At 40.7% G+C, this 26,710-nt stretch overlaps 1 protein-coding gene across 4 annotated transcripts in view; it reads left to right on the top strand.

Moving 5' to 3' along the window:
- arap2 (ArfGAP with RhoGAP domain, ankyrin repeat and PH domain 2) overlaps nt 1-26,710 on the top strand; it is a 125,604-nt gene that overhangs the window by 96,619 nt on the left and 2,275 nt on the right. For all 4 annotated transcript variants that reach the window (XM_027287736.1, XM_027287735.1, XM_027287734.1 and 1 more), the window contains 13 exons: nt 3,898-3,961; nt 4,431-4,594; nt 5,176-5,388; nt 5,607-5,712; nt 7,628-7,775; nt 10,343-10,420; nt 15,316-15,390; nt 16,053-16,170; nt 18,465-18,593; nt 19,476-19,612; nt 20,591-20,673; nt 23,547-23,582; nt 25,464-25,527. In XM_027287736.1, coding sequence (XP_027143537.1) covers nt 3,898-3,961; nt 4,431-4,594; nt 5,176-5,388; nt 5,607-5,712; nt 7,628-7,775; nt 10,343-10,420; nt 15,316-15,390; nt 16,053-16,170; nt 18,465-18,593; nt 19,476-19,612; nt 20,591-20,673; nt 23,547-23,582; nt 25,464-25,527 — 1,415 coding nt within the window. The remainder of the gene's footprint in view (nt 1-3,897; nt 3,962-4,430; nt 4,595-5,175; nt 5,389-5,606; nt 5,713-7,627; nt 7,776-10,342; nt 10,421-15,315; nt 15,391-16,052; nt 16,171-18,464; nt 18,594-19,475; nt 19,613-20,590; nt 20,674-23,546; nt 23,583-25,463; nt 25,528-26,710) is intronic.

The following is a 26,710-nucleotide window of genomic DNA, read 5'->3' on the forward strand; positions in this document are numbered from 1 at the left end:
CAGACCTGTTTATGAAACGGTGTTAATACGAGGTCAGGGAAAGTAATTATTATGTAATGTAGCGTCAAAAGAGCATCAGCTAAAGTGGGTCCATTTCCTTGTGCCGTTCTCACAAAATGTGGCATGAAAACGGCGTACGGCGGCGTCAGGCTTCTTTCCACTGCCCTCTAACGTGAATCTTACTGGTGAACAACACTTATTTAAAGGATAGTCATTGGAGGGAAGCTGCCATTCACGGTGGAAGTTCATACTTTGGCAGATTGATCAATTGTGGCAGTGTGATCTGCAAACAGAAGAAGGAGGAGAATCGATGCATCTCTTTTTAATCCATTTACACTTCTCACCTTGGGCGGGGGGGCGGAGAAGAACCTCCGTGGCGCTCCATTTTTATTCCAGGCTTTCTCAAACCATATTTGTCACAGTTGGAGAGCCGCTAACGCCAGAAGGGGGGTGGGGACCAGTGTTTTGTCAGGGGGATAGTAGGTTTCTGGAGCACTGAAAAGGATCCCTTTAGGAATCACAGCCTGTGACATGGGATTAACTGTTATTTTCTCCGCAGTGACACCGCCACATGAAAGGTGCCCCCGTGTAGCAGCGAGGGGATTTGATAAACACACTTTTCAATTAAATTCACCACGTTTCCAGCATGCAGCACTTCAAACTGCATCGGGGAGTTCATCGCAAGTTTGACGCAGTCTGCTCCTCGAACTTCAGAGTGATCATCATCTAAATCTTTTTAAAAATCTACTAAAGAGTATATTTGTTTATCTTTAATTGCCGTGTCAATCATTTATTCTCCGTTTGCCTCGACCCGATGACTGGAACCATTTTTTCTGTCGTTGGCTTTTTTGTTCAAATTTTGAGAAAAATGAGTTCAGCTGTAAAAAAAAACACAAAAAGACAAAAACAAAAAAAGATCCCCAAAGAACAAAAGTGCATTACCTCTCAAAATGGCTTCCTGGGGGCTCAGCTGAGAAGATTGATCTTTTTGTGATGTCTTGTGTGAAGATGTCTACCGTGCGCAAATAACTCGGACCAAAGTAAAATGTAAAAAGAAAAAAGTGGAAAATGACAGATACAGTTGGATAATTATTAACCTGTCACCATGCACGAATCAGCCTTTCCCACCCAGAACTCTCTGAAATGAGCAGTTTTCAAACAAGATAAGCACATTAACTCTGAACTCATTCTGTGCAATTTTCTCAGTGGATTTCTCTTAAGGCAAAAAGAAAAGAAAAAGATAATCCCAGTGCTTTGCACAATCATCTAAAAATTAAGATAGGCGTCAACACAAGACTGCAGTCCAGCACATTTCAGTGAGGTTTATTTAACTGTTAAGATATATCACAATAACAGCTCAGAAAGAGCAAGAACAGTTGATGATTCATGGTCATTTGGACCCCAAATACCCAATTCTGAACAGATAAATACACCTATTGTAACATAGTTCTAGTGTAGATTAGACTTTCCAAACAATAACGTCTCTGAATGCTGCAGCGTGCCAGAGACATAGACGGGGAAGAAGACTGTTGGCCGGTAAACATGGACGCACGCAATTCATACTCGTCTTTACAAATGTTTTATGAGAAGGGAAACGCTTATGGCCTGTTTCTTAGAGCTCAAGGATACACACATGTGAATAAGACTGAAAAACAAACACTGAGAAGTTTTGTTTGTGTTTGTTTACAAGAAAACTCCACAGGGCGCCCTTTTAAATTTTGCTTTAGTCGAAAGTTCTCATACTAAAGTTTTCACAGAAAAGCAACACTATGGAATATTTAGTGTGGAGTATGGTTTATCGAGTATATAGACGTTTGCTGTGTTGTGGATTGAGTTGATTAGTTGAGTTGTCAGTTGTCGAGAGTTGGAGATTATCGGAGTCAGTTGGTTGGATTTAGATTGCAAGAAAAGTATTGATACGGTAAAGTGTTTGGATTTTGTGTGTTTAATAAATGATCGATGCAACCTGGAAGAAGAGTTTCTCCTCAGTTTGCCCTCCAGCTGCTCGGGCAACTGACAGCATGTAAAACAATCAGTTAGGAGTCGCTATCATAGCAAACACTGCAGGATCCCTCAACCGCTTCCCACCCGTGAACGGTTGCGTTCATCGGAGACTTTCTTTAAGCCAGGGCTGAAAGTCAGTTTCAGGTCACTGCAAATGTGTGCAACAGGGCTTGTAATATCATGAGGTTATTGTATAATATCTGTCAGAATAAACAGCCCCTGATGGTTCCACTGAAAATGTGCATCGACACACTAAATCAGCCGGAGTTTTAGAGGGTAAAAATGTCATGGAAATCTCTTTAAAGGGCGGCCAGTTTGAATTAATGGAGAGAACAAGGCCGCAGACTTAGTTCCTTATCACACAAACATATTAAGTAATAAAATGTTTCCCACTGAGCTGTAAGATGGATAAAAGAGGGCCGCTGTGTGTTTGTTCAAACAGCGATGACAAGTGTTTTGCATTTACCTGATAACATTCTTAATAAACCCCTCGGAAGTCAACATCAATCTCTGAAGTTTCCTCCTTTCTTCTCTTGTTGTTTGGATCAGAATGAAATACTGTGCCCTTGAAAATATGCCAAAGAAAATAAAAAAGCAAATTATTGTTAAGAGAGACTTCTGGGGATTGATTGTTTTTGTTGTTTAGCTCAACATACAAAGGACTTGTTAGCCAAAATAAGACTGTAATATTTTAACCAGTCCTGTGCCAACAATTAAATTAAATTTCCTGTCGCTGCTGATAATCGTCGTGTTTACTGAAGAAGCAGAAATCATTGTGTTTGGTAGAGGAAAGGGAAATGACTAATAAATCATTTTTTTGTTCATTTTGGTGACGCGGTGACTGCAAAGCTTTCCATTTAAGATAAACAGTACAGAGAAAAACACCGTCCACGGATTATGTTTCTTAAATCGTGATCTCTGTGGGATTAAAATACTTTTGTACTTTTTTGGATGTCTGCATGAAAGGTGCTATATTCATAAATTCATAAAGTTTGAGTTTGTATGTTAAATATGAAGCAAGGTTAGATAAGGTTCAATACAAAGACTCATTTTTACACTTATCTATTTTGAATGTTGCATGGTTTACTAGTTATTTATTGCAGGTAGTAGATTTTTTGGGGTCCAATCTATGTCAACAAGTCAACATATTTATGTATTTTATGATCCAGATTATTTTCTTTTTGCTGGTTTTCCTTTGTTATATACATATTTATGTATGTCTGTATGTATGCATTATTTGAGCACAACAAAAAAAAGTGCCAGATATTGTTGCTAGGAGATTTGTGCCTCAGCTGCAGAGCCTCACATCATTTTTGTACTTTTTCTCCCGTGTTTGATTGTTGCCATGATCTTTGAACCCGCAGAAGAGATTATGCAAGACCTTTTCCAGTCTCTTGCCCCAGTTTTTCTGGATCCTTACACTGTTATTTCAACACTGATTGCACAGGTGAAGGATGTTAAGTCGTACCATCTGTGCAATCTCACTCGGTGACCATTGACATAAGTGTGTATGCCCAGCTTTCCTCTCTTGTTTAAAGCAACTTACTGTACCCATGTTCGCCATCGCAACATGGAAATGCTGTTAACTCCAATCGGATGTTCTCTCGACGTGTAAAAAGAGCAGTCAGAGATGTCTAGACATATCGCACAATGCATTATTTGCCATGATTGACCTAAACAGTAAATGAACACTTCCGAGAACAGGGACCTTTAGATGACAAGTAATGGATACATTGAAATGTTCAGGTTTCACGGCTAAGTCCTCTAAGTGCTTGCGCTTCGACAAAAGGTTGAACAACTGCAAATGTCAAACCTCAACTGTTCATTGAATGTACCCAGTTTTGGAGGCTGCATTTCCCACAACTTGTTTCTTCTCTCCCCCCCCCTCCACAGCTGTCTCCACGCATACCGAGGGTGACGACAAGATCCAAGTCCTGCTGATGGTGGAAGGCAGAAGGTATGTCAGTCTTTGAAAAAAAGGTGGTGCTAATTGGCAAGGTATTTGTGATCCAACAACACCATGCATTATGCAACGCCGTTAGCTTTGATTTTTGCATTTGTCTTGTTAGTCCGAATGTTACCTACTGTAACCATCCGAGGTAATTAAAGCCTCGCTAGACTGCCCGTGTCAGTTACAGAGACGAGGTGAGGTGGCATGTAGCACAAGCCAACGGTTCTCTTTTTAGAGTAATGCAACAAGACTTTGTGTTTACTCCGTTAATTGCTCTTTGCTTGCTGTTTTTGATCAAACCTCGTGGGAAACTCGCTGCTGTGCGTTCTGTCGAGGCGCTCCTGCATTCCTTTAATCTTGTCGGTTGTTTATTTAATGACTTGATAGCAAGGTTTTTCTCAAAGTATGAAACGCCATATTGTTACTGTGAGTTGTATCAGGGTGTCCTCAATATTTACCTTCCTGTCTTTAATAGAACAGTTTACGTCCACGGTTTCAACAAGACGGATTTTGACCTGTGGCTCTCCGCCATCACGCTGGCTGCCGGCACAGATGGCAAGGCGCTCAGCGACCAGCAGCTCACTAAAAACGGCATCCCGATTATACTCGACAGTTGCATTGCTTTTGTCACTCAGTACGGTGAGTTACTTTACATTTAAAGGGCGGGGAAAGTGTTGAAGTGTTTTTCTATCACTGTGAAAAGCTGACTCATCCGGTACGCTGCGTCGTGATGAGAGTTTCACGCTTTCCAACGCTGGCTGTGACATTATCCCATCATTTTTAGAAATGCAGAAAAACATAGTCCAAATTTAAACACACAAATCTATATCACACTGTGTGTGTTGCTGTATCAATGCACGATAAAGTACCACTATTAGTGCTGTGCGATATAATGACAGACTGGCATAAAGTTAACTCTCACTGAAACTGCAAAGTGGTACAAAAGGTTAATATACCTTGCAGAGACAATTTTATACTACCTGCAATTTACATTCAAATGTGCTTATGTAACATTGTTAAGTCCCACAGCTTGGCACCCATAAGGTTGGTTGTTGCCCTGTAATTGTGTTTAGTTATATAGAAATCTGTGAACTGCCATTTGCTGTTGCAAACACAGTAAGGGTATTCATCATCAGACGGCGGCTGTACAATGAAATAAAATGAGCCACAGCAGAGCGAGTTCTAGGTGAATGAACTGGTCCTCCTTTCTTCCTGACCAGGTCTATGCCAGGAGGGGGTCTATCAGAGGCCGGGGGATGCCGGTCGAGTGGCCCAGCTCCTGGAGGAGTTCACGCGGGACGCCCGTAATGTGAAGCTGAGGGAGAAGGAGCACCAGCTGGAGGATGTGACAGACACCCTGAAGAGCTTCTTATCCCAAGCAGAGGATGCGCTGCTGACCAAGGAGCTGTATCCATACTGGGTGTCAGCTCTGGGTATGTGAGGCGTTTAAAGATATGCCAACGTTGGACATCGTAGAATTGTAACGATCAAGATATTTGCACACTAGAGACTCTGAAACGACATAAAATTATCAAATCTGCGTCACAAATAATGTAAAAAGTACGACCCTCGATTTCTTGGCCGTGTCTCAGTTTGTACTTTGTCATATTTGGCATTTTTACAGCAGTTCTCGTCTGTGTGGGTTTTGTAGATGAGAAGGACGTGAGGCAGAGGGTAAAGAAGTACTCCACTTTCATAGAGAGCTTGCCAAAGATAAACAGGGCAACTCTTGATGCCCTGCTCCAACATCTGTACAGGTACACACACACACACACACACTGCAGACACATTTGTACCTGTGAGGCTATCTCAAGGTCAAAGTTGCTGTCAGTATAAAGTTTATCACCCTGAAGGAGAAATGCATGTGGTCAAGTTTAAAGCTTCGAAAACATTGAACACCTACCTTGACTTTCCACTTCTACATTTTAGAGTAAAATGTTCTCTTACAAGACAGGATCCGGCACTGCAGTGAAAGTGGTTTTTCCCATTGACTTGAGTCAGGGTAGTGCGTTTTTGACCGCAGCCAAACTCCACATGAGTAAAGCCGAATTTAACTTTTGGAAAAACACATCCAGACATCACGCTGCAGCTGTCAATCAAACCTCCACAGTCAGCCTGAAACGTCTCTGAAACTGACTAGGTGGATTCATGGACTAAACTCTAAAACCTCTACCTGTTGTGTTCTGGCTTTGTTTTATTTCAAGTACCCAGCTTCTAAATCTGAGTCTGACTCACAATTTTAAGCTGACACAGAGAAGTTTAATTTGGTTTGCGTCCGTTGGTTCGAGAGAGAGAGCGGCGGTTTAGAGACACGGGCGGTGAATGAGAGTGAGGGAGCACCGCATCGATAAAGCCAGTTAGTCAGAGATATAACACACCCCCAGCAGCCCCCCTCTGATTTGCCACAGCACGTGATCCTGCCTGAATTTACCCTAAGGTCATATAAAAATCATACAAGTCGGTAAAGTACAACACACTGTTCAAGTTTAAACCGGTTTACCACCAAAAAGAAAACGTATCCAGTAATCCTGATAATCCCTCAGATTTATTGTGTGACATCAAAAACTAGTTCAAACTTCAACTTTGATAATTTAAGCACCATTTGCAGACAGCATTTTTATGCCGTTGTAATACTTCTTCCAACATTATATGAATAATCCTGTCTCTCCGTCTGCTTGTTGGATGAATGTGATATAGTAGTGAGCTATACAGTCTGCTCAGCGAGGCCACTGGACACTTCTTTAGAAACTTGACAGCACTTAAGCGGACACGACGATGCAGCAGAACACTTTAATAATGCGCCACTGTTGCTAAATAGCTCCCATCTTCATCACGTTTTTTTTGGATTGGACTAGTAGGACGGGTGTAGCTCCACAGATGCCACACTGCATCACAGGCCTAACAAGTACAGAGACTCGAAGGTCCCGCGTCCTGAGTAGCCCTCGGGTTGCCATTCGTCACCCGCTGATTAGCCTGTTGTTCGTTCTGCTCTGCTAACGACCCGCTGTGCCCTTTGTCGTGCATGTGGTTTCTTTATTTTCTCTGACCCATCAGGTAGGGACGCTTTCTAGCGAGATTGCAGGTATGTGGAGTGAATGTGTTCCTGAAAAGGAAAAGTCTGTTTTCGTGTCCTCAGGTTGTAAACGATGAATCAGTTTGAGCTACACCCTTTTCTTTGTAAGCGAAGACCGATCGAGTGGCTCGTTATTCAAAACTCTGCCAATTAGCAGTTGAAGTACGCGGCATAAGTGGTGCTATTTTGTGCACAGAGGAAAAAAACACGTTTCAAGTTTATTCTCGGGCATTTGTGAACACTCTGCTTTATGTGTAGATCCTTCTAGCACCCTTAACCGACTGAACTGGCGTGGAATGAGACAATATCATTTAGTTTCACGTCCACAAACAAAAACAAGGCGCCGGAGCCAGAGAGACGAAAGCTGGCATTGCATTTAGATAGAAAAACTCTGCTGCCTCGATGTCTCATTCACTGAGGCTCACATTACACATTGTTCCCTCAGAAACCTGCAGCGGATGGTTGTGATTTCTCCACATTATGTTAATGATGTAGATTGTTTGGAGGAGACTTAATGTCCCTTTGCTGGATTTGGACTGAGGCCTAACATTTCACTAAATGCTGTGTGTGTGTGTGTGTGTTTTCTTTCTGTCATTCAGGATTCAGAAGTGTTCCCACCTCAACCACATGCCGAGCGAAAAACTGGCCTCCGTCTTCTCCTCCTGCTTGTTCCAGACTCGAGGACAAACGCCGCAGGAAACCAGCGTCGTCTGTGACCTCATCAGCAACTACATCACACTCTTCAACGTGAGTTGATGGCAGGGGGCGACGAAGGGCTGAGCTGTGCGTGTCAGATAACATCCGTGTTATACCGCATAAACACGTCTCTAAAAATATGATGCAGTTAAAAGAGTCACGATAAACCAATCGCTCAGTCTGATCTCACTCTGCTCAGCTGTTACAGTCCACAGTCGAATGTGGACACCTGTCTTTGCCAGCCATCGACAGAAAACACATGAAAAAAACAGGTCACCTAGAACAAAAAATACCAAAGGAACGTTGTTCGGGACATCTTCTGCTCGGGGGCAAGTTTGTTCTTTTTGTGAGGAGTCATTTTAATAGCAAAAAATATATAACGCAATGATAAAAAGAGAAAAACCTTTGACTGGGCTATGTGGTTTTCTTTTTTTGTTGCTGTTGAACTAATTTTAGCTGCGCTTAGAGTTGCTCAAACTACATTTATCCCAATATACAGTCATTTTCAATAAGAAAGGACTCAACAACAACTGAAAGCAATAGCTTGTGGCCTTAATAATGTTATATTTATCACAGCTCTGTTTGCCGATGGTCCAATGTATCCTTCGAGCAGACCTGAGGTGGGTGTTGCAGAATGTTGCCCAATTTTGTCTTTAAACCTCACGTGAGGTATCTCCAGACAGAACATCGATATAAGATAGTTTTGCAACAGGTTGCATCACATCAAATCCGGACGATTTTCATTTTTTTTTGTGTAAAGAACAGCCAAACAAAGCCATATGTAACGACACCTACCAGTCGGCCAAAGCAGCCACAGTGTTAATTATGCATAAGCCTTAATATAATTTGAACAGGTGAATTCAACAATTGGCTTGCTGTTTTAAAAAGAGACAAGTACTAGTTCAGCACCAACAATGCAGACTCCTACGATTCCCATAATGCAACTGGATAGTGTTGCACTGGCTGGTAAACGCCCACTCGTCCAGTCCCTGATGTTTGACGCAGGATTTTTGTTAGAAAACTCTCCAAAAAGTCTCAGAGCTCAGTCTGATTATCATCATAACGGATCATTTTCTCAAAGTTTGGATAGCACCCCACAGATCCACAAAGGACATTCAACTGTACGACTGTTTTCAAAGGCTGAATAATACTTTTAATTGTGCCTAAGTTGGTGGAGTGCCCCTTTAAAAGATTTTAATGAAGCTTAGTAATAAAATAAATGTAAGTGACAGGATGTACGCTGTACCATTACCATCCAAAAATGAACATATTGTGCTATAAACAGCGATTGTTGGCCACAATCTGTTGGCCAAATCACCCCTAAAACTGTAGGAAAGGTGTCGTACCTTCAGTTTAATGTAGTCTGGCTGCTGGAGTTCAATGAAAGATGAAAAACATTCAAAAAGCGTTCATATATTACCATATTGCATATCTAAACCAACCTGCAAGCATGACTTTATTTACGCTCTCTTACTTCAACCATCTGGGGAGCAGAACTGTTGTTGCCAAATCTCCACAATAGGCTTTACTTTGCTGATGTGCGGATGGGCGGGGGTGTGGGATCAATGTTACCCTTGGAGAGCTGCCTGGCTTACGGGGATACGCGAGCACAGAGAGCGACCGCTAATTCCCAGCAGAACGCCTGGAATCGCTCTTGTTCTGAAGGTAAAAAGAAGGAGCGTTCACTCCAAATCGGTTCGGGACGCCATCATTCGCATGACAAATAGCCATTAAGCTCGACCAATCATGAGCCCAATAGCAGTCGAATACACACGCTGTGACATAAAAAACAACAAAAAAAAAGAATGAGACACCTCGCTAATTAAAGCAGCAGTTCTGTTGATGTCGTCGTCCATTATCAGGCCTAAACACACACACACACACACACACGATGAGTTTGTGAGTTGCCTGTTTTTCTTCTTCCCCCAATCTTCTCCGCCATTCGTATAACTCTTGACAAAGAAAATTGTTCTCTGAAAATGATAATGATGTTCAAAAAAAAAGTTGGAATAAAAAAAACATTATTTTCCACACACAGAGCACTGTGAAAGAGGAGTATTCACTTGGCGCTGAGCTGTGTCAAACACTAACAGCCAACTTCTTCCTCAAAATTAGTTTTAGAAGTGTGCAACCAAATTCTACAGTTAACGCAGGATACCTTTTTCTCTGGTTTAAAGTCCGTGTAAAGACAATTTCTTTCAAAATACATTTAACATAAATAGTTGCTGAAAAGACTTTGAACGATATATTACTGAGGAGTTAGAGCAAACAGTTTTCAGGATTTTGTGGGCGGTCCTTAAAGGGTGGCTCGATGACACGCTGAGGCCACCCTGAGCATACCCCTGCACCCCTAGCAGCGAGATAGAGATGAATTCATCTCGCTCAGAGTGTTTCAAAGTTAGTTATGTCATTGCCATTTGCACTAACACAGCCAAAGTGACGGCTAGATGAAGAGGGAACATTTGCCAAAATGGATAAAAAATGTCCACAGTGACAGATGAGGGTTAAGTGCCAACATTCATTCGTTTGTTGCCTTTAAAAATGGTCGTATGACTCATCGGGGATGCTCTCATTGGCTGGGTTTTAAATTGAGGTGTGTGTTTTTGTGTTTCCAACAGGTCAATGAAGACCGGGAGCAACAGATGGAGAGAGAGAATAGTTTCATCACACGCTGGAACGACAAGAAGGACACCACAGTGAGTCGACCCTGCCGAACCCAAATGGAAATCACCAACGGCTGTTTATTTGTTTGTTTGTGTGTGTGTGTATTGATTTGCCTGCATGCGTCAGGGTCTCTCAAATCAGAGATTTATTTGAACAAGTTTCCTGTTTTTCTGGCAAAAAATGAAGTTGGCGAGGGGGGTAGAGGAGTGTGAGGGGGAAAAAGGGCTTTGTTCCTGTTAACCTTTACGGCAGGTACTTTATGCCTGGATGCCTCCGCCGAGGAAAACATTTGGTTCAGATAACTTGAATTTTTTTTTTTTATTAAATCACATGCCGCCTCTGTTGTTGAAACTGAAATAAGTTGTTTATGCCCCGCTCCCTCCTGCTCCACCCTCCCCTCCTCTCCACCTTGTCCTTAGGCTTTCAGAACAAGTCTGCTGCTGTGAGGCAGGAGGGTTACTCAGTGGAAAGCTGGTGCTATTATAAAGCTGTCTGAGGTGGAAAAGTGGGACAACGTTTTGGTCGTGGACACAAAATTTGAGGGTTTTAACAGGGCAGAAAAATAGAAAAAGTTACCAGTTTCTTCAAACATTAAGTGTATAATTGCAAGTCAGCATGGTGAAAATGTCTGTTGAGATAATGGGCGCGCTTATTTTAGGGATGATTTAACATTTTAGGAAAGTTTGCTGAGAGTCATTAAAATGCTACATTAATCATCTCCTTTCACATTGGACTTACTTGCCTCATCTTATTTTCATAGTTTGGGACATCATTTGTAGCAGTTATGGTGAGATTTCACTCACTGGCTTCATTGTTACTGTGAAATAGCACCAGGGGAACAGCTGCGATGCAGCCCGGGGTGCACCAAGTCCACCGGAGCTAATGGCGACCGTTGTCGAACAATGTTTGTAACCCCACCAGGAGCGTCCCAAAAATGGCTCTTCACACTACACTGCTGAGAATACATGGCTCTGCTGTTTTTGATGGATGCCATGGCCGAAAGTCAGACCCGCAAACAGAGAATCTAGTTGATTTTCAAAATAAAACACCTTCTGCAAACATCAGCCAAAAGGAAAACTTTAAAGTCTGTGTAAAGTAAGAATAAATATGTACTCTGAGATTGTTGAACCAAAGAAGAAAGTGTTATTAACCACCCAGCCACATTTTAATAATGAAAAATATCAACAAGTTTATTAAAATTAGGTGTGAAAATCAGGTAAAAATGAATTCTCAGCTGCAGGACTGTGGAGGCGTGTGACTCAAACTTGTTAGATGAGTTCAGAAAATGACATGACTAACTTTGAAACACTCTGAGCAAGATGAATTCATCTCTATCTCTCTGCTAGGGGTGCAGACGTTCCCAGTGGTATCCAGGCTTTAGACGTGCCTTTATTGTGATGTCCGCAGAGGGCGTAAAACAATTAAACCCAGTCCAATTCAACAACCACCAATTTGGTGAAAAGTGAAAGTCGAGGCTTGAAATGTTGACATTTTATTCATCCGTCCAATGCAGAGGTGATTTCTAGAACTGTAGCTATCAACCTGAAGACATATGAGGAAAAAGAGTGGTGATTATGTATGCATGTGATTTATAGTGTTGGGCTTATAGCTCGGGTTTATACAAGATATGTTTTAAAAAAATACTGAATTGATTTTTTTCCAACATTCATCACAACAATCATGAAGATAACAATCCCCTAAAAACACACACACACTTCAGACTATTTAGGATGAGATTTAAGATTAAACTCTTCATCCTACGATATGAACACAGCACAGGTCGGATTTAAAGGTATAGGATGTTGCTGAACAAATGACTCTTTGGGCTCACACTTGAATACCAAGCTCGTCTGCGCTTTTGACATTTTGCAGGAAGCTTGTCTCAGAGGGCTCGGGGCCCTGCAGGTGGAGGTTTTGACCTCATCTGTTTCCATTTTAAAGTCAGAGAATGACAAGGAGGCTTGCACCCTGCAAGCAGATAGTATGGCTCGACAGAGGGAGTGAGTAAATCAGAGATATAATGAGGTGTAAGGCAATGTCATGCCTTGTAAGTTAGAAGTGGCACTTTAAAATCAATACCTGCATTTACAGCCAGGGCGAGTGCAGAGAGAGAGTCTGACTTTGGTAAAGATTAGAAATGCCTTCATTTGGGATGGAACATTGTTTTTCTTACTTATTGCTGACAAGTCTTCCCATCTGCTGCGAAAACCATTTAACACTTATTTTTGTTGCACTTTACTCGCTTCTCCAGAAAGTTGTCAACATCTTTTATTTCCTGTCTTTCTTTCCACGTCTCGTCTGGAGAGTGTGCCTGCCTCTTCCCCCCTCATCACATAACAATGCAAGAAGGAAGGAGGGAAAGTGTACTAAGCAGACGAAAATGGCCCTATCTGTGTGTGACATTCACCCAATTAGCGCTAAAGATTTCGCTCCTTTGGCTTGAATGACTGTAATTTCTGTCATTTTAGAGCCACGGGAGTTAGAAGTGGGTTCCTCCCTCTCGGCATGCGAGAGTTCTCCCAGCTCAAGCCAATAATGGACCCCTGTTTACCTGTGCATTAAAATGACTAAGAAAAAGTAACTGTAATTTCAAGACAGCAGAGGAAAAACACACCTTTTTTTCCTGCTCACTTAGTTGTTCATTTTCTGGAGATGTATTACCACTCCACTATGAGTCTGTCTATTTAAAAAACTTTCTCAAAAAACAGCTTTTCTTTTTAATTGGATGCAGAGATGATTACATCTCCAACACATGGGAGAAAGGTGCTATGATTTGTACTGACAAGAGTAATATTATTGGGTATATGACCTCCTGAATGTCAAGCAGAAAAATCACCTTTTTTATTTGACAGAAATTACATTTAGTTAAAATCTCTTTTTCTCTTTTAACCTTCAAACCATTGATCTGGAAAATGAAAAGGGGAAAAAAGAAAATCAAACAGCAGCATGCACCGGGATTATTTTAATTTGTTTTCCAATACCACAACTTTTTGCGAGTCCAAGCTTTTTTTTTTGCTTTAATGCAAAAAGGGGAAGGACGTGATTAGCTTAAGTTCAACTTAATTTTCTCATCTAAAATCTCAACAAGAAACCAAATTGTTGTGCTGACAGTTTAATTTTAAGGGCTAAACCATAAGAGACTTCAGGGATTAGCTTAAGTTTTACTTGCTTTAGCTCACCATAACATAAAAAACGGGAAGCAAGTTTAAAGTTTAACAATATATTCTCTTTAAGTTTAGCTTAAAAACTCTCAAGCTTAACACTAGCAATTCACACATTTAATCTAAACTGTGTCTAAAACATCAAGTTTGAGCGTTAGCGAGCTAAGTTAGCGTCCCGAGCTAACTCCCAAAATGTATTTTTGTGTACATGTACGTCTAAAAAAACAAAACAAACACTTTATAGCCTCTTAGAAATATAAAGGTGCTTTGTGCTAAGTGTCTAGTTAGTGTGTAGTGTATTACAGTGGTCCCTCGTTTATCGCGGGGGATACGTTCTAAAAATAACCCGCAATAAACGAAATCCGCGAAGTAAGTTTTACAATTATTATACATGTTTTAAGGCCGTAAAACCCCTAACCACACACTTTTATACAGCGTTTTACACGCATTTTGTACAGTGCTCCCTTAATTAATCAGGACACAGAACACAATGCGCGTTATACTGTACAGTACGCTGTAAAAAAAAAAACATGCAAAATTACACTAAAAAAATCTGCGAAACAGCGAGTCCGCGAAATGTGAACCGCGATATAGCGAGGGACGACTGTATTATTATTTTTTAATCTTTTTTTTGGGGGGGGAGATACACACATTAGCCTTTAGCTTACTAGCTAAGCTCCGAGGTTCTAGCTTGACTATTTTATTTTATTTTTCATCTAAAGCAAGTTTAAAGTTTAACAATATATTCTCTTTAAGTTTAGCTTGAAAACTCTCAAGCTTAACACTAGCAATTCACACGTTTAATCTAAATTGTGTCTAAATGCAGATATTCATCAAGTTTGAGCGTTAGCGAGCTAAGTTAGCGTCCTGAGCTAACTCCCAAAACTAATTTTTGAGTACATGTACGTCTAAAAAAAACAAAACAAACACTTTATAGCCTCTTAGAAATATAAAGGTGCTTTGTGCTAAGTGTGTAGTTTAGTATTATTATTTTTTAATCTTATTTTTTTTTGGGGGGGGGAGATACACAAGCTAGCCTTTAGCTCACTAGCTAGGCTCCAAGGTTCTAGCTTGACTATTTAATTTTTTTTTTTCATCTAAAATCTCAGCAAGAAACCAAATTGGTGTGCTGACAGTTTAATTTTAAGAGTTGGAAACCTTAAAGAGGAACTTTGATGAGCTTGTTTACTGTAGCCTTCAGAAATGTCTGAATAAAACGAAGTCAGAATGAATTTGCAGTAAAGCGACGGTTCGACAGTGAAGGGTTTTAACATTGGATACGGCGTTTCCTTTTAAGCAATATGACATTTCTTTTTTTATTAATAAAACATTGACAGAAGACTGTTCATTCTGGCAAGTCTTGCATGCCGATAATAACCCCTGAATATTTTCCTACGCGCCTCTTCAAAACATTATTAAACTGACAGCGCACTTAAAGTTAACACCTGAGGAGAGCTTTTCAGTTTCAGCGTAGGGTGAAATATGCACCTTTACAAGTTTTTCTCACACACGTTCTCTTTATTTAGTCGAGTTTTAACACTGGCAGGATTTAGTCTGCCTCCAGCTCAGAAAACAACCTCTGGTTTCTACAAATCCACTAACCGCCTCTCTCTCTCTCGCTACATCCATTTAGACTCATGCCACACTGGAGTACCAATTTTCCAAGAAAAGCCAATTAATCCAGCTGCATTGTTTTTCGTAATTCAACTGATCGCTCTATCTCACTACATTTTTACCCACTTTCTTTCTCCCTTTTCCCTTCACAGTTCTCTCCAGCTGGGGACTTGATCTTCGAGGTGTACCTGGAAAAGAAACAGCCAGAGAACTGCTGTTTAATCAAGGTATAATATGTGTGTGTTAGTGTGTGCCTGCTTTCCCATAGGAGTCCCTGGTGGTAAGGTGAAATAGGAAAAGAGAGAGAGTGGGGATAGACTCTTCGGATGAAGGCAGGTGAAGCGGTGGAAGGAATGAGGACTGGAGAGGCTGATAGAATAGGGGTGAGACATTTGTGGTTTAACCTGATGGGATTACCACCACTGAAATAAATCAAAAGCGAACTAATCAAAGAAACGTCTGATTTAATTGTGTGAGTAATTGCATTTTACAAGGCGAGCAGGCCGCTGTAGGTTACAGACTCCTCTCACAGGTCGGCAGCGGCGGCGGTAGAATAGGGATGGGGTTAAAGAGGAGCGCTCAGCACCGCGACTCGACTTTAATACTCCGCTTTCTCCCTCTGTGGAGTAAAGTAACACACTGGCTTTGTTCGGGTACACCTTAATAACTCGATAAAGGTATTTAATCAGCACGCCGTGTACGTGACTGTGAGTCAACCATCGGGGCAGTTAGTGTTACATGTTAAGTATTGAATTTCTTTTCATGTGGAGAGATGGTTGAAGGCGGTGATATCGATCCAGAGAACCTATGATGTGACCTTTCATATGCAGAATGTGTTTGTTCTGCTTTGGTTTGTATTTTATCTCATTGTTATGTTGTTCTGCGGTAGGTCTCGCCCAGCATGCGGTCCACGGAGCTCGTGGAAACCGCACTGAGCATGAGGAACATCGCCTTCACTGCCGACGATTTCTGGACCACCTTTGAAGTCATCGAGAACGGAGAGCTAGGTACGCGGGATTGGAGTGCCCTCCAGTCACCCCGTGATATTAATTCAAATCACAGAGCGCCCTGAAAACACTGCATTTCAAACAGTGATGGATGATTATCACCACCAGTACAAGTCCCGAGTCCTACAGCAGTGTACAGCAGAGCAGTTGTTACTCCAGTTTCTTTAGTGTTCTGTAATGCAAGCAACACAGGGGACACATGATGGTGTCCGGGGGTTAACGTGAGCCGCAGAGTTGAATAAATTAAATCAAGTTTTGCTTTTTTACATAAACCATAAGTTTATTTTTCGAATTTTGTTTTAGATATTTTATTAAGGGTATTATTTATCTATTGCATGATGTATTTAATCATATTTCTGACTTGTTTGACAACCTTTTCTTACAGTTTCTGGAGTCTGTAGGCATCTTCAAATTACTTGGTGTAAAACACCCACAATAGGCACAGTGTTTCCTACATGTTTGAGAGGGAGAGTATTCATTTGGTTGCAATCCTACACACTGGACCTTTAACCACAGATAGGTGTCACAAGATTAATTTGATACACAGCATCAGTTTTTGGTTGCAGTTCAGTCGATGAACTTTAAGAATGGGAACACTCCCCTGCACCGTGGTTCTGTACCTCACGCCGTTCATAAAAATCCTCTTTATCTAATTACCACTTCAATTCATTTAAAGAAATTAAACAAACATTTCATTTTAGGCAACTAGAAGAGCGTCTTCAGTCACAGACGGGTCAAGAAATCATTTCGTCTTTAATTGGAGCGCTGCACTCAACAAACAGACCTGACAGATGTGATTATGTTTCCGTACGCTGATCTCTCTGAAAATGACTGCCTCAGTTTTGTCTTAATATCACTATTTATTATCATATGTCTCTCTTTGTTTAAATGAACTCCAAATGCAGTCTCAGGCTGCGATCAGCTGCGGTCTTTATTCAGCTGTGCGTGCGCTTCTTCTTAATTCTAACCAAGAGATTTGATTTCTTATCATTAGATAGTATAATAGCAGCCACCTGTTGCCTGATTATACCTAAATGAAGCTGTTTTCTATAAGTTTAAAGGGATTGATGCTTCACATCACCATTTAAATGGCTATTCTCGTCCAGGGCATATCTGAAGATCAAACTTCGTTGTGATGAGAACATTGCACTCTCTCTCTCTCTCTAACACTGAGAAATTAGCCAAGCGTCGTCAAATGGATGATATGCACATTAATTAATCATCGTCGCCATCGTATGTCATAAATTACCTTCGTCTTTGTTGCGCCATCAACCTGGGGAGCTGACCCACCTCATCTCGCAATTAATATGCACTGATGGCACCCCCGCGCCTGGCACGCCAGCATTTGATCATACCGCAGGAAGCGAGAGGGGAAGTCAAAGTTGAGTTTTTGTCGTGAAGTTGCTTAGCTGGCGGTCCCTCGTACACTTTTCATCAGTTCACTGAGAGTTGACGCCGCCGCGCTCTTATGTTTGTTTTGCCTCTATGCAAAGTTACAGAGGACACAACGTCCCCTTCTTTTAAAAAAAAAACAACAAAAAAAACGAAGGTGTGTTGAATACTGAATATATTTGCTGACGGTTCAGCATATTTTCCATGGCAAGACAATATGTCTGGAGAAGAGTAGTAAACAGTCAAGCTATTTTGAAGGCGGTAGCGTGACAGGTTTTGCTCATAAAACCATAAAGAAGGGAGGGAAAGTGCGTTAATTAGCCGTTTTGGAGGATAGCTACAGATAAACACTGTTATCGAGGACAATAGGCAGAAAAAGGGGAGCTAATATTTGTTGGGAAATGAGGAACTAATTCCATGGCCTGGGTCTGCAGAGATTCCAGAGAGAAGATAAGCCCACTGCTATGAATAAGTTATGCCATTGTGGCTCTTTTTACCTCCTTCGCTTATGAAAAACAAGGGGGTGTAGAGATGGAGGCATCAGAGCAGGGGTGGTGGTACAAAAATTATCTTTTTTTTTTTTTGTTGTTGTTGTTGTTGGCTGATAGCATGTACCCTGTTCACCAATTAGTAAGAGATAATAGGTCTATTTTGCACTTGAGTGTGTTTTTATAATCAGGTCCTGATATGCTGGAGATAATTTAAACTGCTCTGTGATGAAAATGGGCGAGAACAACAACATAATTCTGTTATTTGGTTAACTGGAATTAGTCATGGATTTTTATACGAGATTGTGGTTTTTGTCTCATGCATTTTTAACTCGTGTAAGACCATTTTCCTCTTGAGATCTACCTGTCAGTCATGCTCATCCCTCTGATCCAGCGTCTTTTATTTTTCAACAGAGCGGCCGTTGCACCACAGCGAGAAGATTCTCGAGCAGGTGCTGGAGTGGAGTAACTTGGACTATCCGAGCTCTGCCTTTCTTGTTATAAAGAAGTTTTCAGGGGTAAAAAGAGCGACTGATGGGAAAGGTACAGTAATGCAATCAACGGTACAAAATTTTAAATAAAAGTTCAACCGTATGTATTCTTTGCATTGGTTTCATATGATCACTCATTGTAGGACTGCAACACCTTATTTCCATTGTATGTGTATCTGTTGATTACATGTATACTAGGGGAAAATAGAGAAAGTGTAAGTAATTAATTAAAGTAAGTAATTTAAAAAAAGGGAAAATTTTGAAGTAGTTATTAAAAAAAACAACTGAGCACCAGTAAAAGTGTATTTAATGGAAACAGTTAAAATAGTTAGAAGTAATGGTTGAAACTCATTGGCTTAAAGTAATGGCTAAACTGCTGAAAGTAGCTCAAATTTAACGATAGTCATGAATAAACAGTTAGCTCAAATGAACGAATGGTTAGTGGTATGGGGTAGTTAGCTGGTTCTGATGGCTAAAAGTTGAAGTTATTGAGGATAAATGGGTTATTGCTAAAACTAATGGATAAAAGATTGAAACGACTAACTTAAAATACCAGCACACGGCTTCTACTACTTTAAGTAGTGGTATGAAACTTGAACAACCGACCCAACCGTTCAGTTCAGTTCAGCTGTGCGTTAAACATTGAATGTTATATAATAAACACATTTTGAACATGACTAGAGATTTCATTGAAGGGAAGCTTAAATTAATTTGTAGACTGTCTGATAAAAGTGAAGTTTCCAGACACCTCGACCTTGTTGTATTCAAACTTGAGTCTAAAGGTTTGTCCAATTAGCAATGAAATAAAACTGAAAAAAGAAGCCGAACTGTTATGACTTCTACTACTAATCAAGGATGTTGATAAAAATGTTGATTCCACTGACTAAATGCTAGAAAATGTGTCTCTCTGACACGTTTTGTTGTGTTTTTACAGCAGACCAAAAGCAGTTCATAAAAAGCGACTGCCTGAAGTTCAGCGACGGATCCTCCAAACTGCTGTCGGGGCACAAATTCCAGGACAAATATGTTGTGCTACGTGCAGAGAAGCTGCTGCTCTACAGAGATATCAAAGTAAGCACACTTTTATTTTCAACTTAATCTACTGCCACATCTTCTATAAACACTTGCCACCGCCGGTTCCCGCCTGCAAACACAAAGTAACTGGCGAGCAGAGAGAGCGCCTCGGCATCACGGGGGAATTTTAAGGGTGATAGAACTGATGATTACCAAAATGTGTTAGGATGGCGCCTACATAACTGCAACCTAACTCCACCTAAACACTCTCTGCTTCATCTCCCTGGCGACGTGTCCGTCTCCGAGATCCAAATCTTTGAATTAAGGAGGAAAATCAAACATACCGATGGTTGCGTGGACTTCCCACTCGCTCTCTCTTTCGAGAAAGGAAGAATACAGTGTGTGTTTCAGAGAGGACCAGCAGGCCCGAGATCCCTGGAGGGCTTTTCTTCTCAGCACATTTCTGCAGTTTGAAACATGGGATTCGTAAAGGAGTGTGAGGAAGTGTTAATAATTGATGGAGGTGCAGTAACTCTGGCAGTAGGGGCAGAAGTGTAGAGAAGAGGGAAAATGGTGAGGGGTGGTGTTGCGTGTAGGGGTTTCTTTCACCGAAAGCTTCTCTAAATATCAGGTTGCACAAGAATGCAGGCTAATTACTGCGTAAACGCAAAGGAAAATTAGAAGTGTTACTGAAATTTAATTGATATTCTCTGGCCACTGCAATTATTTCCAGGTCTGCATTTAGCACAAATTATGTTGGATGAAACTGCGAGTGGGTGGTGGGTTGTGATGTGTGGGTGTCAGATGCGAGCTATAACTTTGATTTGGTCCGCTTTGTTCTCTTCTTCCTTTGTTGCCTGGGAAAAAGAAAAAAGAAGGTTTGCTGGTAATGATTCAGATTGATTGTCATGTTGCTTGCACAGATAGTTTGTCTCATTTTATTTTTTTATGTGCTCACGTTGAGTTTAATGTTTGTTTTTGGTTGTTTTTACTTCGTTTTATTCGTTTAAATATTCAGATTTCTTTTGTTTGCAGGGCACTAAAGCAGAGAAAGCGATCCAACTCAAGTCTGTGAAATGTTACCTGGGCCTGAAGAGAAAGCTGAAACCTCCACCCAGGTAAACTCCTTCCACATACAATAAAGTATTCCCCTAAATCTGAATGCATGTGAATGAGAGAAGATTTAAAGGTCCGGTGTGTAAGATTTCAGAGCCTGAATATAATATTTATTAGCGTATAATCACCTGGAAAGAAGTATCATTGTGTTTTTGTTGCCTTAAAATGAGAACTAACATAATGTAATTACAAACTTCAAACAAACACTCTTCATATCACAAGAAAGGAGGCTAAGCAACATGAACATGAAGGTCTGCGACCATATTTGACTTCTTAAATACTAAAAAAATAAATCCATCAGGTAGATTTCTGTCGGTTATTTACATTTAATGTGAAGCAATAAGTAAAGAGACTCAATAAACATTTCAAGAGGGGACCAGCTCTGTCCTGGACTGCCTCCTACACTCCGTAGAGAAACTGTGACAAGTGAGTCATGTCACGATCTTACCTTATCCTAAGAAAGGAGGCTAAGCAAGAAAAAAAAGATTGCAAATAATATGTTTGCTGTCGCCTGAACATGAAGGTTTGAGACTAAATTTAACTTTTATAGTACTAAACAACTCTTTCTTGACATGTAACGTGTAAGATCGAAGCAGTATGTTGACAGAAGCAATTATAACCGTAGATCCCGATTAGATTTTGTTGTCATGAGTAAGACCATGATATGTGGTTGTGTGCGTGGACAGTGTTTTTATATTTTGTTTCAAAGTTTCCAAGGTTAGAATTGAACTTTCACATTTATGGATAAAAAACAACATGAAATAAGCATACAATTAAAACCAGGAGCAATAAATTCAATATTCTTTGACTGAAATATCTAATTTATTTGATGATAAATTCAATATTCTTTGACTGAAATATCTAATTTATTTGATGATTCACGTGTGTGTTTACGTGCTAATTAGCAAATATTAGCACGCTAACATGCTAAACTTAGATAAACAACATAGTAAATTTTAATTATACATGCTAAACTTAGATAAACAACATAGTAAATTTTAATTATCGGCATATTAGCATTGTCATAGTCACTGTGGCTAGTTATAAAGCCTCACAGAGCTCACATGGCTACGTTGGTTGGTCATTTAGCATGTGTGTTTAGTGTTAAATGGCAATTATTAGCACGTTAGCATGCTAAACTAAGATAAATAACATGGTAAATGTTGCACTTGGTGTGTATTTAATGACGCTAAACATCTGCATGTGGCTAAGTACAACCTCACAGAAGTGTTGAATGCAGCTATTTGGGGAGTTATACTCTCTTGTAGTGACACTTCAGAGCCATGTTTCAAAAGTTAATTTGTTTACGTATTGAGCTATCAAATGTTGTATATGTTTCCGATTAAAAACCCGGAACAATAAATCCAGTCTTACAGCTCGTGGTTTTGAAGTCTGGGCTCCTGCAAAGTGCATTTATTTATCTGTGGCAGTTTCCATCTGCGAGGTTGTTGTCATTGTGATGTAGATATCACAGAAATGTGGATGATAAGCTGTCAAGCATCTCTCTCTCTCTCTTTCTGCAACAATGCAACAAATTTTAATACCTTCTTCTCCCAGTAATCGTGTGCATGTGCAGTTTATGCCTAAGCTAATCATCCTTAAGAGTTTTACATAACTAGATATATACCCGAGCCACTCCTGACCCCATCTTATTTTTCACTGTAATGAAATTGATTAAATGTAATTGCATTTTAACAAATACAAATTATCAAGCGGACAGGAAACATCGCTGCCACTGTTTTATTTTAATGATCTTCCCGTTATTATAATTTATGACACATGCCAAACCCTCAGCAGTTTCCTGTTGGTCAAACAAAGAAGTAAAAACTCTATATTTCACATTAGCCGATTATAATTCCTCATAATTTTCCCCCCGTGTCGGAATTTCGAGTGTGAGGAAGCGTGAAAAATGAGTCAGGCGAATGATGGTCTGCATTACGGCGTCCTTCAGGGGAGAGAAAACTGGATAAAAGACAGAGAGAGAGAGAGAGGGGAAGACAGACAGAAGGAAAGAATGATACAGCGCCGTATCATAGATATACTGTCGAGTGGGCAGCGGGAGAAGTGATACGGTGAATAAAGAAATAAAGACAGAGTGCCGAGGAGAGCGGAGAGAGTCATAGTGAGAGGGTTAGGAGAGGCAGCGCTCCAGTACCTCATTAGGCAGAGGTCTATCTGTGAGCGGCCTACTGCGGGGTTGGATAGGCTGCCTTAACTCACAGGAGTGGTGCTCCAGGCTGCGGGCTCTCCATCTCTACCCTCTCTCTCACTTTGTTCTTCCCCCACTACTCTGCTCCTGTTCAGCCACGACTGTGAAGGTGCATTCTCCACCCCTGTACTGCCTCTGTGCAGGTTAATTCACACTGGAACACACACACACACACATATACACTGTTGAACATACAAAAATCTCACTGTGTGGGAAGATCTCTTTATTTAGCTTGCAGCATCTCACAATTAACACATATTCATGTGTGCTAACTTCGTGTGCACTATATTTTTAAGGATTCGGCATCATCAGTGTGTACTTTAAGGCGTGAGCTATATGTGCTTTTTTAGCTCCGGGCATATTGAGGTGTGCCCGTGCATAAACATGTTGGCTGGAACTGCACTGATGAATCTAATTAATTCCACTGTTTAGCACCGAGCATTTGTCTTTGCATTTTAATGAAAAGGTTTTGACCTGCTGCTATCTTTAACTATGTTTTTATTAGTTCTGGGTGTTGGATGCTTAAATAAATAAATAAAAAATCCCACTTCCTTTCACAAAAACATGTTAAATACCTTTGGAATTGTCTTTGGTGTGCAGGACGTTGTGAATTTTGAAGTTTGCAGAACCAAAATCTGACCCGTGTCCTCCTTATTCTGTCCTCAGCTGGGGCTTCACGGTCTACACCGACAAACAGCAATGGTGAGTGCCGCGCAGACGTTCTCAAGTTCAATAACCGGCGTGTGACTTTTAGCCTCGCCACTTAAAACATCTCTGAAATGGAAAGAGTCAAGTGGGACAGAGATAAAAAAAAAAGTTGAAGTTAAAGCACTTTGTAATGATGATCCAAGTGGATTAGCAGAGGGGCCGTGAGCACAGTTAAAATATTTTAGTGATGATGAAAGGCTGCTCTCGCTCTCTTTTATTTCTTTTCTATTTAAACTAAACTGTTACATCCGCTGTCACAAAGAAAGAGAAGAGCTATCTACTCATAACATTTCTAATGATGGTGTACATTTATTTATATGTGCAGTGTGTATTTTAAGATTAAGGCAGACATGGAATAGAATATTCATAACTATGATTTCATGCATGTATAATCACCTTTAAATGAGAATCTTTTAGTTTTGTTACTTATAAATTCTCCTTTTATATCAACAGTGGGAGCGGGTCCGCTTTCACTGAGGCCGCCATATTGAAACGCCGCGTTTCTACAGTAGCCCAGAACAGACAAACTAAATACTGACTCTATACGTGGCCCCTTTAAGTGTTGTTTTAACTTGGATGTAGCCATTTCTTACATATGTTTTCTTGTTTACCATAGCCTAGCCATGCGGTCGATCATTCAGCATGTGTGTTTAAGATAGAGAACATGGTAACACTTATTAGCATTAGTCACTGTGAGCATGTCAGCGTGTATTTAGCTTAAAGCCCCGCTGTAGATAACTGTACAGCCTGTTACGGCCTCTAGATACACAAAACTGCGGTACAACACAAAAAAATAATCAGTAGCGTATCAAATAATCAGTAATAACGTGCATTAGAAATGGACGAGCCCCCAAATATGTTACGGCCTCATAAAATTAAATTAACTTTTAACTTGGAGCTGGCTCAAATGAGACCATGACATATGAAGGACGCCACACAAACGTTTCAAGGTTTGCAAAAGAAATTCTTTATTAATAATTTGCCACTAAAGAAGGGAAGAAAAAGGGAAAACAGTTAACCCATAAAGTAATAAACCAAAAAGAGATGGAGGAACAAAAAAGAGGGAAACACAGGGCCAGCCACGCACTTCCCCACAAACTGAGGAAAAAACAGGCCTAACTTAACACAGACCGAAAAACTAAACTACCGGAGATCTCCAACTTAAAACTAAAAGAAGAAAACTCTGCCATCCCAGACAGGGTAAAAAATAAGAGTGAGTGAGAGTGATTTGCAAACCGACTTCCACCTGGACAGGAGGGAGAACAGCAGCCCCAAAAAGAAAACACTCCCATTACCTGGCCACACATAACGTAGATAGGTCGTTTTTTGTCATTGAACAATATATTTAGTGCCAATTAAGAATGAAGAGTGTCATTAGCTTGAGAGCAGTTATATTTTCTTGTGGTTTAAAATTTAATTTGGATGTAAAGACGAGCAGAAAATCTAATTAAAAATGTAATATGTTTTGTTTACTCTGTACCTTCAGTGCTACAGTGTGTGCTCAACAGATAAAGACCTTGCTACACCGTCAATTCTTATTTATAGAACCCAAATTCACAGATCATAAATCTGCCTCGGAGAGCTTCAAGTAATAGCATACATACACTGTAGATGTACACGAGCACACGGCGGAGACAGAAATAGCTGAAAATCAGAATACAGTAGGTTGTTAGTCACTGCTGCGAAGGCTTCACCTGTGCAGATTCATGTCATCACAGGTGATGGCAGTTAGCGCACATATTGTCAAGTCTATTCAGAGTGATCAATAAACCGTGTCCAGTCCCCGTGACTCACCAAATCCAGTCAACTGGTTAAAGATTGGTGTGAAAGCAACGAGGCGGAAGTCCGTGACCGGTGTGTGTGTCTCCTCCTCAGGCATTTCTGCTGCGAGCGGAGGGAGGCGCAGGTCAGCTGGGTGACGGACATCATCAGGATGAAGGTAAGGCGACAGTAGCACTCATGCAGAAGCTTGATGAAGCGGTTTAATGAGCGATGAGGTGAGTGTAGGAGTGCAGTGTATCCTCTCTCTAACCCTTCTTTTTTTTTTTTTTTTTTTTTTACTGTTCGTCTAGCAACCCAAAAATATCAGCGAATGTGACATACACACACTGCAGACGCATCCTCCTTTTTTTCCCCCCCTTCCCTTCATTATTCAGATGAAAAATACACTCGATTACGGAGCCGGAATAAATCATCTTTTACAATCCACATCCTCACAACGAGGAGATATGATAAATCATATTTTCCTCCAATCATCCGTTTCCATTGTACTGTTAGGCAGATGAAATACACGAACAGGCAAAGAACTGTAAAGTTTTCGAGGTCACTCAGCAATAACATAAATCATTTTATGTGGAAAAGCTGTGAGAATAAGGTCAAGGCGACCATAACAATCACATTGTGGTACTTAGCCCCAAGATACAGCTAAGTGTTGTCGCTGTCAGTCGCTGACACAGCACATATGACATAAATAATGCAAGGCAAAGCAAACACTGGGAGAGCACAGCTCCGGATGTGTCACATTTTTTTGCATTATTTTTCCACTCCCGCAACTGCTTAGTGAAATAACCCATCTGGATTCCTCATTAGTCTAAATACACGTGTCTATTTTCTGCTCGTTTCCAAGTAAATGACATCAACTCGAACATCAAGAAAGAAAATACTAAATATATAAACGCAAGTGAAGATTTCATGGGCTCCGTCGGTATTAGCCCTCCACTCAGCCTCCTTTGTTGTTTATCACAGGTGCTTACTGTAAAAGCCTTTTAGTGCTTTAGTTCGGGTTGGCGGGTAAAAAAAAAAAAGGGCAACGCTGTCAAGAGATTGATCTAAAAAGCCAATTTTTGTCTGTTGTTGTTTCAAGGTGTTTATTTCAGTGACTTTCTTGCAGAAGCTCTCAGCTCTGCAACAACTAAATCTATAGCAGACTGAAGCCGGATAAAAATATTAGGATTCCCCGTCCAAAGCCGCTAAATATCAGGATTGTCAGCTTCCAAACGCCGAGGCTCGTGGGAAGGACACAGGACTTTGTGGGAAGGGCAGAGAGGAAGTGTAGACAGAGAGCGCTTCAGTGTTCTTGATTTCCTTTCTCTTTACCTGTTAGCGAGCGTTGTACTCCCGAC

This window comes from Larimichthys crocea, chromosome XIV (genome assembly GCF_000972845.2).
Source record: "Larimichthys crocea isolate SSNF chromosome XIV, L_crocea_2.0, whole genome shotgun sequence".
Lineage (NCBI taxonomy): Eukaryota > Metazoa > Chordata > Actinopteri > Sciaenidae > Larimichthys > Larimichthys crocea.